This window comes from Gymnodraco acuticeps, unplaced genomic scaffold (genome assembly GCF_902827175.1).
Source record: "Gymnodraco acuticeps unplaced genomic scaffold, fGymAcu1.1, whole genome shotgun sequence".
NCBI lineage: Eukaryota > Metazoa > Chordata > Actinopteri > Perciformes > Bathydraconidae > Gymnodraco > Gymnodraco acuticeps.
The window spans coordinates 73,203-89,940 of NW_022989867.1; the positions used below are offsets into that span (position 1 = coordinate 73,203).

The window sequence follows — 16,738 nt, forward strand, 5'->3', positions numbered from 1 at the left end:
CTGTTTGTCGGCATTGTTCAACTAAAATTGGTTACGCGGCTGGCAATACATCAAACTTGCACACTCTTGAAAAGGCATCACCCGAACGTGAATATCACCGGTACCAAAAGAAAAAATGACTGAAGTGCAAACCCAACTCCCACTAGCATTCAAGCCTCCACCACTCGCAGAGAGTTCAGACCGAGCCAAAGCTATTACAAACGCCAAACATCCTTATGTTGCCATGTTAGCAAAGCGCTACCTGGCTGTATATGCTACCTCTGTCCCTAGAGAGGGTGTTCTCCACAGCAGGAGACATTGTTAGTGCCAGCAGATCTGCACTTTCGGCAAGCAATGTGGACAAGTTCATCTTTCTTTAAACAACATGAAAATACAATGACAAGCAAGTCATAATGTCAAACTGGCTGCTTAGGTGCTAGTACAGTTCAGTTCAAATACAGATTATTTCAGTTCATCGACATGCTGCACCTTAATGTTCATTTTATTATATTTTGTATTTATTTGAGTGAATATTCACAGTTTAATAATAATTAAAAACCCAAAACTAATAGTTTATGTTTTGTGAGTACTAGTACAGTAAAGTTCAAATACAGATTATTTCAGTTCATCGAAATGCTGCACCTTAATGTTTATTTTATTATATTTTGTATTTATTTGAGTGAATACATTATTCACAGTTTAATAATAATAATAAAAATATATATATATATGTTTTGTTTTGTGAAAAAAAATTCTGCTATACCGAAAACGTACCGAATCGAACCGTGACCAAAAAACCGAGGTACGTACCGAACCGAAATGTTTGTGAACCGTTACACCCCTACTGTACACTAATAGTTGCCCATTAATTGTGCACACAGAGATATTCTCCAAAGAAAGCCAAAACTCCAATTTCCTAAATATTTAGTAGAATAAATCCTCAAAAATACAACTTTCCTAATAACTGTGAAGACAATGTATGTGTGGGTTCAAACACAACGTTGTTTTTTTTAACAAATCTAAAAGTAAATACCTGTGTATATATAAAGGCTGTAACACTGAAAACTCATATTCACCTTTTTATGTCAAACCAAAATGTTTTCTGTATAAAATAAAATAAAATGTAAGTTTTGTTCTCTTTGTTCAAATGTGTAACTTTATTTTTCAAATGTGCCCCATGCTTATGTTTCCAGGAGCGTCACATGGTCATGCACCGTCGAACCCACACCGGAGAGAAACCGTACGCCTGCAGCCAGTGTGAGAAGACCTTCAGACAGAAGCAGCTGCTGGACATGCACTTCAGACGCTACCACGACCCCAACTTCGTCCCCACTGCCTTCGTCTGCCCCAAGTGCAGCAAGACCTTCACTCGCAGGGTAAACACACTCCCATCTGAAGTGAACTCTATTGGCTTAATAACAGTCAGCAGCCCATCTAAAAGTATTTTCTTGTAGAACACCATGGCTCGCCACTCTGAGAACTGCAACGGTGAGGTGGATGATGCCGAGAATGGATCTCCAACCCCGAAGAAAGGAAGGAAGAGGAAGATGAGGACCAGGAGAGATGAGGATGACAGCGGTGAGAATTTTATATTGCACGCAGTTGCGGGCATGGTGCTGCATTTGCTCTTTTCTCATTTGTTTATCTGACATCTGACTGTGTTATTTCGCTGTCATGCAGAGGAGGATCATGGAGAACTAGATGAGGAGGATGAGGGTGAGGGTGAGGAAGAAGAACTGCTACAAGAAGAGGAGCAGCCAGAGGACATGGAACTGGACCAGGCCCCTGCCGCCATCCCAGTCCCGGCTCCTGACGAGCCACCAGTCAAGAGAAAACGAGGCCGACCCCCAAAGAACGCCCCCAAGCCCCCAACACCCAGCAAGTCTGCCCAGGTGGCTGCCAAGGCTGCTGCTGCTTCTGGTGAGAGCACTGACAGGAGTGATTGGACAAGAAAATAGAGCAGTTTCACGGGAAACAGGATGTATTTAGTCGATGGGTAGGGGGGTGTTATATAATGTATATGTTCTGTAAAAGCACATGCCCTGTATATATATCTAACCCTAATTCTATATTTAGTGTGATTTCTGTCAGTCAGAATATCCATTTTTTGGCACCATGGCAAAAAGATACAAGTCTGTGCACGTTTGATCTCAGCTAGAGGCACATTCCAATGCTTTATGACAACATACACAGCGTTTTGATGAATGCAGAAAGAAAATGTCTTTCATTCCAGCATTATGGTACTGACCTGTGATTTGGCAACGGTTCAGGCATTACATTTCCTTTTTATTTAGCTGGTAAAGTCATGCTTTAATCTTAGTCTTGACATGAAAGACAAAATAAACCGAATATCGGTGCAGCTCTGAGGTGAGTCTTTGTGCTTGCAGCTGCTGCCATCATTCAGGTGGAGGACGAGAGCACCGGAGCGGTGGAGAACATCATCGTGAAGAAGGAAGAGGGCGACGGCTCTGCAGCCCCCCTGGAGCAGGAGGGAGCCCTGACGGTGGAGGAGCTGGGGCTGGATGGGGGGGGGATGGAGACTGTGGAGCTGGCTGTGAACGAGGAGACAGCGGCCGCCGCCAACGGAGACCTGACGCCAGAGATGATCCTCAGCATGATGGACCGGTGAACCCCCACACCGGACCATGAGTGAAACTGGCAAACACATAAACATTTCCACCCCCCCCGGCCTCCCCCTTATATAGCACCTACGGCAGATCCTAATGGTGGCCATTAAAGTGGCTGCTAAACCAACCGTGCAAAAGAAGGGAAGCTGCACGTAAATACGCACTAAAATAACTTCACATCCATGTACACGACACACTGATGTTTGTGGGTCTCAGTTACACACACAGCAAAGCTCACACAGATGTCCTCCCAGACTGCTCTGCTCTTATTTCAGTTTGAATGTCTTCTGAATGAATCATCGTGTATTTAATACTTTGTTCTACCCAAAGCCACTTCCTGTCAGTCTCTAACCAAACTCTGCAGCTACTGCTCAGCTCTGAGAATGATTTGATCACATTTCACTTTGATTTCCTGCCTGCTGTTCTTGCAACTATGCTGAATTAGCAAATTCCCAGCATTTATATTTGTATATATAGATTTAAATGTAGTTTTTCCTAATGAAACGTAGTATATGGTACTTGGGTTGAGAAACACCTTGCTTTCAGTTATACGGCTGTATATTTTTGGCTTGTTTAACACTTGGTCCGTGTTTTGGTATTTCAATATTGAGACTTTTATAGAATGAAGTTACGGGGATTTTTCTTCATTCATGAGCAAACGTGCAGATCCATCGAAATGACCAGAAGTCAGTGATATAGAATGATTCAGCTTTCTTCTTCATCTTTTTCACATTCACACTGTCAAAGGTCATTCAGTTTCCCCATCAACAACATCATTCTTTTTCAACAGTTTTTATTTTGGCTGACCTCGATGCTCGAAGGAATTGTTAATGTTCGTCCTCCTCGTGTTCCGAGCTTTCATAGAGGTAGTTTGGTTGACTGAAAATGATTTAGTTGGCAAAACGCTGTACCCTAGTCGTGATCTTGAGCATTCCAAATACTTCAAAACACATGAAATGATGTCTATGCATTTCAATCATTTCACTTCAAGTAATAGACAGAAACACTCGAACATTTCATGATTTCAAACCTTTAGTTCACCAGATATGTCCCTCGAGATCAAACATCTCTTTTTCAAGGGAGACCTGCAAAATGATGATGCCAGTTGCTCTTTCTTTTTTTTTAAATGAATTCAATTCTCAATTAACATTGCTTTTGGAACAGGTATTCTAAACCAGATTGTGAAGAATATCTAAATAATCTATGATGGAAAACTGGCAGGTGTTTTTGCATGTAAATACACATTTGCTTTCTGATTGATCCTAATATGTATAAATGGCTGATAGGGAGATGTGTTGGTGAAAGGACATCGGGTTATCATTTCAATGGTTAACATGTTGGGGTCACTCATGTCCTGTCTGCTTCCCTCCCATCAGGCTGTCCTCCACCAGATGAGCCCCTCTAACCAGCCAAACTCATCTGAACCACTTTCAGTTTCTGAGTGTTGTCTGTTATTCAAAGATGTGTTCAGATACAAAACAGTTTTCACTTTGACATTTTTCATTTCTGATCACTTTGTAGTTGCTTAATGCTGATCCTAAGATATGCCCTCTCCATGTCCCTGATTTATGCAAAACAAAGGTTTCAAATCATCTGAATCAAGGTTAGAACAAAGAGATCACCGTATGATTTGAGTCGTCCTTCTAAGTGTGACCACAGGTGATGATGGTTGAGTGTGGCCTTCCTTTTATAACATGTTATAGTTACATAGAACCATTGGTTAGATCGGCCCAGCACTGTAAATAACCATGGCAACAGAAAGATAGTAAACATTTTGTAAGAATCTTTAAACGGACAACAATTGTGTGACTGTGGTCTGAGATACATGTCATTCTGTAAAAGGAGAACAAAATGTCCTGTCATCACCCTATCATCGTCATCATTATGTTCTGCAGGCGGACGGACGGGAGATGGATGTTAAGACTGTTTGCATAGCAACAACAGCATTGTTTTTTTGTTTGCACACTGCTTATTTGTTTCGGCAGAATAAATTAAAGAGAAAAGTTTTAAAGATGTTTAACACATCCCTGTTTTCAGACTGAGAGAACAGGAGAAACCTTAGTCATGTCATCATGGAAGATGAGACACTGTACAGCTGATAAAGAATAAAATCATCCCATGTGCCCATGTCTGCCGCATCACTGTTTTTATTCATACTATTAATAGCACACAATGGCTCTGATATTATCCAATATGTTTTCTGTTTGTATATAGGCTAGGGATGGAGGCAGTGTCATCTACTGTATGAAGCTAAATGTTCAATAAGGGAGACTACCTTACATTCATTCATTTCTCTTATTCTCCAGCTGCATCTAATCAACAGTATGGGCGTCCATGTTTTACTTTCATCTCAATACCCATTCATCATGCTGCTTTCAGATTTTCAATCTGTTCTCTCTCCTGCCGTCAGCTGTCATTTCAGGCTCAACAGAGTTCAGGAACAGATGGCGGTAACTATCACTCAAATGTGCGGTCCCTCAACCCTCCTGTTGTCTTCGGGTCAAATCTGACCGATTTACTATTTTCATCAATCATAACTTTCTTGTTTTTACAGTCGATTGCATTACGGCTTTATGATTTCCTTCTCAGTAGACATTTGAACATGTACAATGGCTGATCACCACTTTCATTGAATTTTGGATGATTTAGTCAACTTTGTAACACCCATGCTGTTCCCGGTTGACCGCCATAAAGAATACTAATTAGTAACCATCCGGATCAGATCACACACACACACACATACTCTAGATGTGTGTCTCCCCCCCCCCCCCCCCCCCCCCCCCCCCTTATGTGCCAAATCCCCCCACATGGATCACACTTATGGGCTCAGAACAGTCTCATAATACATACATGCACACAGAAGGATTCAAACTTGTATTTCCGGATCCATACTTGTGTTTTTCAATGCACACACAAATGTATTCCGTTTCATATACATGTAAATAAAATCCAAATACAGAAAAAAGTTTTACATATGTATTTTTGATCCTCACATATTACTTTCCCGTTTACATCCTCTGCACCTGCAAACACAAACCGCTTTCTGTGCACGGATCGCTGTGCATTCTTGTGTGGCTTTTTTGAGACTCCCCTGACGGTCAGCCGATTCGTACTTGTAATTTTTTCTATCTATAGCCAATCAGATGTCTCCTTCATTCTAAGCCAATCACATGAGCGCGCCCCCACGAGGGTAAGATTACTTCATATACGCATTTTGCGCAGGCCGGTCAGCTCGCTAAACAGAGGGCGGAGCATCAGGTGATCATGCAGAGCTGCGTGTCTCCATCAGACTCAGCAGCTGATCTGATCTCTCTCTTGCGTCCGGTTATACTTCACTCGCGTTTATGTCCATATCGATCAGATCCAGCTCTCCTGATCGGCCTTTATAGAGAGCACCGATCAAACTAGTGAATATCGGCCGATAATGACCGGCGGGGCTCCCCCCCATTAACAGGTCACTGTCTAGCACAGGCTTCGTAGTGCACTGATCGATTAGGCTAAGCTAACCTGTAGCTGCTCCCTCCACACTCACAACAACTTCATACAGACATAAATAAAGCAGCTGTATTCGCCATACAGGAAACACACATTTAAAACGGTTTTGCCTGCCGTTTTTGTGTACACAAGCATTCATCAATGGTTTGGAAAGTGGCGCTGTACCTTAATAATATAAAGGCTTGTATTTGCGTGCATTTCCTGTTCGGAAAGTGGCGCTGTACTGAGAGTGGAGGGTGTCCTGAGATTAGCGCCTGCAGGCAGGCTCCATGGAGCTGTCAGCTCCGGACTGCGCAAAATGCGTACATGAAGCGCTACGTCATGAACGCAAGAAATCTACCCTCGTGGGGGCGCGCTCATGTGATTGGCTTAGAATTTAGGAGACATCTGATTGGCTATAGATAGAAATAATTACAAGTACGAATCGGCTGACCGTCAGGGGAGTCTCAAAAAACCCACACACGAATGCACAGCGATCCGATTTACATGTATATGAAACGGAATACATTTGTGTGTGCATTGAAAAACACAAGTGTGGATCCGGAAATACAAGTGTGAATCCTTCTGTGCGCATGTGTGTATTATGAGACTGTTCTGAGCCCATACACACCTGGCACACGCAATACATGTTCAGTGTCTATTCTTTGTATCTTTACTGCAGTTGTTCATGTATACCAGTAGTCTGATACAATACGTACAATTTGAAAAGATGTTAAATGAAATACACCCTAGGGCAGGGGTTCCAAGTGGGGGTCGCGTTTACAAAATAAAAATTGAAAATTAAAAATAAATAAATAAAACATTTAATCAATTTTTTTGTAATTATTATTATTAATAATAACGTGTGCATAGACAGTTTTTAGGGACGGACTAGCCATCTGTTTAATTTCCCCGCAGGGACCCTTTGTTTAATTTTGGGATAAAAAAAAGTCCCATAATCACTGATGTATGTGAGTCAAGACAGTTCTGAAAATAACTGGACATTGAATTAATCCAGTTTCCTAACTCCTCAGGTCAAAGCTTTTACTTTAGGATTCCAGATGCTGCAGCTCAGTGTAAATATACTCTGAGGGCTTCAAACTCCACATCACACTTGTTAGGTTGCACACTGGACCATGATTGACTTCTTAACTAGTTATTCTGTCATAAATCCAACTAATGCGTGTTAAACTCAGATTCACAGACAACATCCAATAAGAAAACTACATTGTAAGTGATTATTAGATAAATATGCCTAGGCCCTTGTACAAAGTGAACACATTTTCTTTCACTCTTCTTTATACTTTTCAACACCTCAAAATAATCTTTACTCAAATACAAATTTGAAAGATTGTGGTGCACGATTTGTGTTTGAATGCAGGTTTGGTACCCCCTGGTGGTTAGAAACAGCCCCGCATATAAACAAGCTGTTGGTCTTGTATGATTTTCTGAAATACGGTTCTTCTTTAACTCCTGTAATTAATTATTATCTGTGTATCCCCATAAAGCATTCAGTGTGTTGACAGTTTGAAGCTGAACTTAGTGAAACCGCAGACTCCTACAAGTGTGGGAGGTTGGAGGCTTCAGTCGTCTCTACCTTCATGACAACAGTGACTAACAGCATGGAACAGGAAGTGTGTGTGCAGAAACTGTGCAAGCAAGGAGAGCTGATGTGTGCAAGCAGGGGTGGAAAAAGAAAATGGGTTGTCAGTGCATCTGTAAAACGTGTGTGTGTGTGGTGTGTGTGTGTGTGTGTGTGTGTGTGTGTGTGTGTGTGTGTGTGTGTGTGTGTGTGTGTGTGTGTGCGTGTGCGTGTGTGTGTGTGTGCGTGTGTGTGTGTGTGTGTGTGTGTGTGTGTGTGTGTGTGTGTGTGTGTGTGTGTGTGTGTGTGTGTGTGTGTGTGTGTGTGTACTAACACCTTCCTCCTCTTGTCTCCATTCCTCAGCTGACGCTGGATGTGACACTGTTTTTCTGATTGTTTTATTCAGATCAGATTTTTTTTAATTTACAGATATGTTTCCCTCCAATATGTCTTCCTCTAGTGAAGATCATGTTCTGTAGAATCAGCCTGAGAAGTTTTCACTAGTTTACTTATCTTGGAGGCGATCTCATCTTGACTTTTTGGTGCATTTCTTTATAACATGCTATTGTCTCATTAAAGTCTCTACAGAATGGACTCCGTCTCTCAGAACCTGAAAGGTAAGATGAGCCTACTTTACATCAATGATCTTTACTTAGAGTAGATTTGATATACTTTATTTATTACACAATAAGACATTATTTTGTCCCCGCAGCTTGTTAACAGGCATTACACACAAGTTAAACATATAATAAACAACTGAATATATACAGTACTTCTCAACAGATATACTGTATAGATTATACATTGTTGAATTAAAGAATTAAAGCTATTAGATATATGGAGAGAATTGAAACCACTTGAAAAAGGTATTCCTGTTATTCTAACACATTCTATCGAATAGATTACTTTTTGATTTCCTCAGAATTGCGTACACAAATTTGGTGCAAAAAATGGCTGCAAGATGAAGAATTCGTAAAATATATAGGAGGATAGATCGACGAGTTCTTTTAAATAAATACTACACAAACCTCTGCCTGTACGAGATGGGAAGCTTTTAACGCTTTCCTGAGAAGACATAATCATTAGTTATACAGGGTCAAAGATACGAGAGGAGAGATTAAGATTGGCAAACAAAACTAAAACTCTTCAGGAAGAAGTCTTTGAGAAAAGCAATCCTCAACTGGAAAGTGAGTTACTAATTTTGAGAGCTGAATATGATCAACTGTCAGCTTGTAGCCCTGCCTATAGTCTTTTAAGACTGAAACTAACTTTCTATGAACAAGCTGATAAATCAGGCATTAGCCACTAGCATTAAACAACTAGAAACCAAAACATCACTAACAACCATTCCAATCGGGATTGTTGTGGATCCTACAGAAATTAATTATAAATTTAGTGACTACTATAAAGATCTTTATAATATAAAAAATGAAACTAATGTACGAAACATGAATAGATTCTTAGATTCACTATCAATGATCCAAAGAGAACATAAACAAGATCAAGAGCTAGAAATGAACAAGGACGAGATTGGGCACACCAGATGCTCTTCCAATTGATCTTTATTAAATATTTCAAAACAAATTGCTTACACCTCTAGTTGAAATGTTATCAGAGGCTTTTAAGAATGGCAGTCTTCCACCCTCAACGAACAGTGACTTAATCATTTTATTACCAAAACCAAATACTCTAACAAATGTGAAAAAATTAGACTCATAAACTTGTTCAATTCTGACCAGTGGCGTTTTCTCCTGGAGGCCAAGGGAAGCCAGGCTTCCCCTGTTTTTTCGGATTGTAGTTATAATTTTAATAAATAAATAAAAACACTTCGTTTAGTTTCGGAAATTCTTTGTTGTGTGTTGCTGCCGGCCCGTCTCTCCCCCATTCTCATTGAGTATTTTACAAAGAGTGAAACAGCACCCCTGTAGATGTTATGGTGAAACAGTAGATTGCACTCTCTGTTGCGAAAGGAGGCTCGCCGAAATTGGCTTCCCTTGGTGAAAAAAAATGGAGGGATTGACCAATCAGATGAGGCTCACGTCATGCCCCTGCCGACCTGTGATTGGTCAGGGCCATGCCAAGGGAAGCCAGAGGCGGCTGGCTTCCCTTGCCTCACAATCCAATCAAATCGCATCAACTTAGTGTTGCAGTGACGCGTCCTAAAACCCGGAAGTAAGCTGCGCTCGTTTTCCCTCGACAAAAAAGCAATGGGATTTTTCCTTAGGATTTTGGAAAATAGCTCGAAATAAGCTCATAAATGTGGTTGAACGCCTCACCTTGAAGGTGGACAACTTACAGACTGAGGTAAAAGACTTGAGAGCACATAGCCGTGGAGCTGAGAATGGCAGAGGGAGCTCCGCCTTGACCTGGGATCGTCAGAGGGTGCACCGGCGTGCCTGCCACTATGATTGTGGCGGGTTTGGTTGCAGATCTACCACCGGGGATTCCCACAGGGACGACCGCAGCAGGGGCCGTTCTCCTCAGCGCAGACCGCAGGATGGTTTTGGTGCCAGGGAATGGTCTCCACGTGAGCTGGGGACCCGAGACACCTCTGCGGACTTCTCACCGCGACGACTAGGCAGCGATGTCCAGCAAGGATCACACAGCGCTGGGGAACGTCAGCCAAGGCGTGGAGTGAGGTTTGTGTCTCCCTCTCGGCGGTCACCATCTCCATCCTCGCACGGACGGCTGCAGGGAAACTTCCAGTGACTGGCATCAAGACCCAGATGCCGGTTTCACCACTATAGGGTCAAATGGACTATTCTGCTGGGAAAGCGCCTGCTTGTGCATTGGACTCTTGTTCTGTGGGTGAGTCTAAGCCCACAGCCTATGTTAGAGGACTTGTTGAGGGTGTTGATGTTACTGTTTTGATTGACTCTGGGTCCAATGTTTCACTTATTTCTGAGGACTTCAGAATGTCCATGTCTGCCTTACGTAAACGTGTGCTAAATACCCAGTACACTTTTTCACGCACAGTAAATGGTCAATTGTTGGACACTCTGGGTACTGTGACTCTTCCCATACAGTTGGGGGGCAAACATTGGGAGCAGTTTGTACATGTAGTGCGAGGGGCAACACAAGCTATTCTGCTGGGGTTTAATTTCATGTTGCAGGCTCGAGCTGTTATGGATGTTGGTCGGTCGTGGTCTGCTTCACCTGGGGGATGTTGATATTCCTCTCATGCATGCCACAGATTTCATACCAGAATGTTGTAACATCTCTATGTCTGTTGATGCTATTATTCCCCCTTTCAGTGAAATGATTGTCCCAGTTAATGTGGATATTCCCCGTACTGCTGGTCTGCCGACTCTTTCTTAGGCTACCTGGAGCCTGAGGTGCGTGATAACGTGGGACTTGTGATTGCACGTACAGTTGCACCTGTGAAGAATGGATGCACTGTGGCCAGGCTGCTCAACCCGACAGAGAAGGAGTTAAAGCTGCACCCCGGCTCCCATTTAGGTGTGTTCCACCATGTTAAGGACTGTGAGCTACTCACCCCCTCTGAGGTTTTCCCCTCTCAGCAGGGGGCTACCCCTCTGCCGGATGTGGCTGGCTTCCCGTTGTCTGCTGAACAGAGACTGCAGCTGCAGGCCTTGATGGGGAAACACCATGGGGTGTTCGGCTATGGGAAGGGCAGAACAGGAAACACCGGTCTGATCAAACACCGCATACAGACAGGTGATCATTCCCCGGTCAAGCGTCGGGCCCACCGTAGGCAGACAGACAGGTTCAGCGCCTGTTGGAGGATGACATAATTGAAGAGAGTTGTAGCCCGTGGTCCGCCCCAGTGGTCCTCGTCAGGAAAGAGAACAACACATGGCGATTCTGTGTGGATTACAGGGGACTCAACTCTGTGACAATAAAGGATTCTCATCCACTGCCACGGGTGGATGACACATTAGACGCATTGGCGGGGGCCTCCTGGTTCAGCACCTTGGATTTTTCTGACGGTTACTGGCTGGTGGAAGTGGCTGAGGAGGACCACGAAAAGACAGCATTCACCACTGGCCAGGGCCTATACCAGTTCAAATCCATGCCTATGGGTCTGACCAATGCACCCGCTACCTTCCAGAGGGTTATGGAGCTGGTGTTAAGGGGGCTGCCATGGCACATCTGCATGGTGTATCTTGAAGATATACTGATTTACAGTAATTCGTTTGAGGCCCACATGTCTGCTTTGGAGGAGGTGTTCATTCATTCATAGATTGAACGCCAGAAAGTGCCATCTTGCCCGTGATCACGTGGTATTCCTTGGTCACGTCATCTCCGCCGGGGGGCTTCGTCCTGACCCCCGTAACACAGATAAGGTGAAGACTTGGCCAGTTCCACCGTCCGCTACAGAGGTGCGTGCTTTTCTGGGTCTCTGCTCTTATTATAGGAGGTTTGTGAGGAGTTTTGCCCAGCGTGCTGCCCCCCTCAACCATCTGACGGGAAAGGATGTCCCTTTTCAGTGGACGGCGGATTGCCAGGAGGCATTTGAGTTTTTGCGGGATGGTCTTTGTGCCGAACCTATCATGTGTCTGCACCTGTCCGCCGTAACCTTCGTTCCCTCTCCCCCTCTACCTTTGCCTCATAGGTGCTCTCAGCCCTCCCTTCCTCGGACTCGTTCCAACTACTACCTCCAAACTCTGCTGCAGAAACTCTCCTCTCTACTCTCTCATCCTCTCTGGACTCGCTCTGTCCTCTCACATCTCGGCAGGCTCGTCAGTCCCCTCCTGCTCCCTGGTTAAATGATGCACTGCGTGCTAATAGAACCGTCCTTAGGGCAGCAGAGCGGAAACGGTGGAAATCCAAACACTGTGACGACCTCCTAACCTATCAGGCTCTCCTCTCCTCTTTCTCTGCTTCGATCTCTCAGGCAAAAAGCACTTTCTTTCAAGATAAGATCCAATCTTCCTATTCCAATCCCAAAAAACTATTTTCCATCTTCTCCACCCTCTTGGACCCTCCCAAAGCCCCTCCCCCCCTCCTCACTTCTGTCAAGCGACTTTGTTATCCACTTTGAAAAAAAGGTTGATGATATTCGCTCTTCTTTTTCTGACTCACCTTTACTCACCGCTGGGTCACCAGACCCTCCTTCCACCCACACACTAACCTCCTTTTCCCCTCTCTCTCCAAGTGAGGTTCTTACCCTCATTACCTCTGCCCGCCCTACCACCTGTCCTCTGGACCCCATCCCTTCAAACCTCCTTCAGACTATCGCTCCTGATATTCTACCGTTTCTCTCCCATTTCATCAACACTTCTCTAACTTCTGGTCACTTTCCAAATAGTTTCAAGGAGGCAAGAGTAAACCCTCTCCTAAAGAAACCCACTCTCAACCCGTCTGATGTTATAAACTACAGGCCTGTCTCTCTACTCCCGTTCCTGTCTAAAACACTTGAACGCGCTGTCTTTAAACAACTCTCCTGTTATCTCCATCAGAATAACCTTCTGGATCCGCACCAGTCTGGTTTAAAGGCAGGTCACTCCACAGAAACTGCTCTCATTGCTGTCACTGAGGAACTGCACACTGCCAAAACTGCATCCCTCTCCTCTGTCATCATCCTGTTGGACCTGTCTGCTGCATTCGACACGGTGAATCATCAGATCCTCCTTCGCACTCTCCAAAAACTTGGAGTTTCAGGCTCTGCACTTTCCCTCCTCACCTCATACCTCAAAGACCGTACCTACAGGGTAACTTGGAGAGGGTCTGAGTCCGACCCTTGTCAATTAACTACAGGGGTCCCTCAGGGCTCTGTTCTTGGTCCCCTCCTCTTCTCCCTGTACACAAACTCGCTCGGATCAGTCATTAGCCCGCATGGTTTTTCATACCATTGCTACGCTGACGACACCCAATTAATTCTGTCCTTTCCCCGCTCAGAGACCCAGGTCGTCGCACGCATCTCTGCTTGTCTAGCTGACATCTCTCAGTGGATGTCTGCTCATCACCTCAAGCTCAACCTTGACAAGACTGAGCTGCTTTTCCTTCCGGGAAAAGATTGTCCCACTCTTGACCTAACAATCAACATCGGCACCTCTGTTGTTTCCTCGACTCAGACTGCAAGAAATCTGGGTGTGATCCTAGATAACAACCTGTCCTTCACTGCAAACATCGCTGCTACAACCCGTTGCTGCAGATACACGCTTTACAACATCAGGAAGATACGTCCCCAGCTGACCCAGAAAGCCACGCAGGTTCTGGTCCAGGCTCTCGTCACCTCACGCCTAGACTACTGCAACTCCCTCCTGGCTGGTCTACCTGCATGTGCTATCCGACCTCTGCAGCTCACCCAGAATGCAGCGGCTCGTCTGGTCTTCAACCTTCCTAAATTTTCCCACACCACTCCGCTCCTCCGCTCCCTTCACTGGCTTCCGGTAACTGCTAGAATCCACTTCAAGACACTGGTACTTGCTTACCATGCTGCGAATGGATCTGGCCCTTCGTACATCCAGGACATGGTTAAACCGTACACCCCAGCGCGTGCACTACGCTCTGCATCAGCCAAACGACTCGCTGCACCCTCGCTGCGAGGGGGACCCAAGTTCCCATCAGCAAAAACACGTGGGTTTGCTATCCTGGCTCCAAGATGGTGGAATGAGCTCCCCATTGACATCAGGACAGCAGATAGCTTGCACATCTTCCGGCGCAGACTGAAAACTCATCTCTTTCGACTCCACTTCGAGCGATAGAATTATTAACAAAGCACTTATATACTAATAAAGGACTGGCTTATCTAAAGCCAGTTGAGTAGCACTTAAAATGTTTGGCTCTATGAAACCTGATGTACTTATATGATTCTGTTTTCTTCAAGGTTGTGTCTTCCTGGTCGAATGTACTTATTGTAAATCGCTTTGGATAAAAGCGTCAGCTAAATGCAATGTAATGTAATGTGTCACCCGGACTTCACCAAGAGTTTTGTGCTGTGTACAGATGCTTCGCAGATTGCTGTGGGGGCTGTGCTGTCACAAGAAGTGGATGGCCTGGAGAGAGTGGTGGCCTACGCTAGTCGCTCCCTCACAGCAGCTGAACGGCGTTGGTCTACCTACGACAGGGAGCTGTGGGCGATAGTGTGGGCAGTGCGTAATTTCAGGCATTACTTAGGTCTTCTCCCCTTCACAATTATTACAGATCACCAACCTTTGTTGGGTCTGCGACGACTTCAGGTTGACAATGACATGACGGGGCGTCGTAGCCGTTGGGCTCTGGAGCTGAACCCATACGACTGGGTGATTGTGCACAAGAGTGGGGCCAAACACACAAATGCAGATGCCCTTTCACGCAGGCCTGACACCCCTGAAGCTTTGGAGAATTCAGGCAGTCTCGATGCCACATCCGCTCCCTTGAGTACAATTCTCCCTGGCGCTGGAGACAGTGGTCCTAGTGATGTGTGTGCAGTGGGGACTCCTGCCACGGCCCAAGCCCAGGGACCGATTTCAGGCCCTCCTTCTCCTGACTCAGGGTCTTCAGTGGACCAGACCCTAATCTTCACTCTGTCACATGATGGCTCCGGTATTAGGGAGCTCCAGCAAAAGGATGCAGACATCGGACAAGTTTTGGCCTGGCTGGAGCATGGCCAACTGCCCCCTAGATGGAAGTTAAAAGATTCTAGTCGGGGTGTGAAGAGACTTTGGCATGAGTTTCCCCGGCTGACTTTTATGGAGGGACTTTTATGTAGAGTTGTTTGGCTGTCTGAGGCAGGGCAGTCTACTCAGGTTGTTGTTCCTGCTGTCTTAGTTCCAGAGGTCCTGGGACACTTGCATGGTGCTCCACTGACTGCTCACCTGGCGTATGAACGCGTTTTGGCACGTGCAAGAAGTGTGTGCTATTGGCTATCATGGTGTGACCAATGTTATGCCTGTCAGAGAAGGAAGTCCCCGGTGCCTAAACATGAGAACTTCGCATGCAGTTAGACCTTTCCAGCGTGTGGCGGCTGACATACTGGAGTTGCCGGTCACATCAAAAGGCAACCGGTATGTGTTGGTTGTTGAGGACTATTTCACAAAATGTGTAAATCTGTATGCCATCCCCGATCAAAAAGCCCCCACGGTCGCGGAGTGTCTCTTCCAGAACTACATCTTGGAGCATGGGGTAATGGAAACTGCACACTGATATGGGCAGACAGTTCGAGTCAGATGTTGTGAGGCATTTGTGCGGAATATTAGGTGTGAAGAAGACGCACACCACGCCTTACAATCCGAAGTCTGATGGCATGGTAGAGAGGTTTAATAGGACACTTATCGATCAGTTGGCGAAATCTCTGCTATCATGTGAGGGGGAGTGGGACTCTTTTCTGTCACAGGTCGCGTTTGCGTACAATACCAGTGTACATTCCAGCACAGGCTTCACGCCGTATTTTATCATGCATGGCAGGGAGGCCAGGACTCCTGTGGATGTTTTACTGGGTTCAAAGCGGGATTATCTGGTGCAGGGTCCCCGGGAAGACTTTGCTGATTCCCTTCTCAGACGCTTGGACGCTGCGTTTGATCAGACAAGGGATAACAAATTAGCTGCAAGCAGCAAACAGAAGTCGTACTATGATGCCAGAGTGAGGCACGTCCCATATGAAGCCGGGCATTTGGTGTGGTTAAATGATCCCACTGAGAGCCGCTGTAAGCTGGCTCCCCACTGGAAGGGGCCTTATCTGGTACAGAGGCGAATGGATAGGGGTGATGAAGTGGGGGTCACGTACCAACTAAGTAGCCCGTTTGTTAATGAATCCTCTCTCCAAACTGTCCATTATGACCGGTAGCCTTTCCCTTGGAGGGACCATCAAGGTCTCTCTTAAACCTTGCTCAGCCTCTTCCGTTCCAAGATGCAGTCTCCCAACAGAGCTCTGGACGCTTGAGGTTTTCCGATGGGGAAAGTGACAGTGATCTTGTGCCGGGTTCTGGAGCTGGTGATTCCCCTGAGCTCGAACCAGCCGCACTGACGGTGTCCCGGGCTGGGAGGTTAGCGCGGCCTCCTGTCTGCTTTATGGACTTTGTTATGGGCCGAGTGACTGGTGTTTACATGTTCGTGTGCTTCTTTTCTCCTGTGTATTCTATGCTGCATAATTGTGTTTTTTTTTTCATGTCTCAAGTGTGCAGGACAGGGG

At 45.3% G+C, this 16,738-nt stretch overlaps 2 protein-coding genes across 7 annotated transcripts in view; both read left to right on the forward strand.

Annotated features, from left to right (window-relative positions):
- Window positions 1–4,737, forward strand: part of ctcf (CCCTC-binding factor (zinc finger protein)) — a 53,390-nt gene extending 48,653 nt beyond the window's left edge. For all 3 annotated transcript variants that reach the window (XM_034196806.1, XM_034196821.1, XM_034196814.1), the window contains 4 exons: window positions 1,173–1,355; window positions 1,434–1,557; window positions 1,660–1,899; window positions 2,367–4,737. In XM_034196806.1, the coding sequence (XP_034052697.1) occupies window positions 1,173–1,355; window positions 1,434–1,557; window positions 1,660–1,899; window positions 2,367–2,608 (789 nt within the window). In that variant the 3' untranslated portion in view covers window positions 2,609–4,737. The remainder of the gene's footprint in view (window positions 1–1,172; window positions 1,356–1,433; window positions 1,558–1,659; window positions 1,900–2,366) is intronic.
- A 3,294-nt stretch (window positions 4,738–8,031) lies between these two features.
- carmil2 (capping protein regulator and myosin 1 linker 2) overlaps window positions 8,032–16,738 on the forward strand; it is a 90,267-nt gene continuing 81,560 nt past the window's right edge. For all 4 annotated transcript variants that reach the window (XM_034196613.1, XM_034196637.1, XM_034196628.1 and 1 more), the window contains exon 1: window positions 8,032–8,279. In XM_034196613.1, coding sequence (XP_034052504.1) covers window positions 8,252–8,279 — 28 coding nt within the window. In that variant the 5' untranslated portion in view covers window positions 8,032–8,251. The remainder of the gene's footprint in view (window positions 8,280–16,738) is intronic.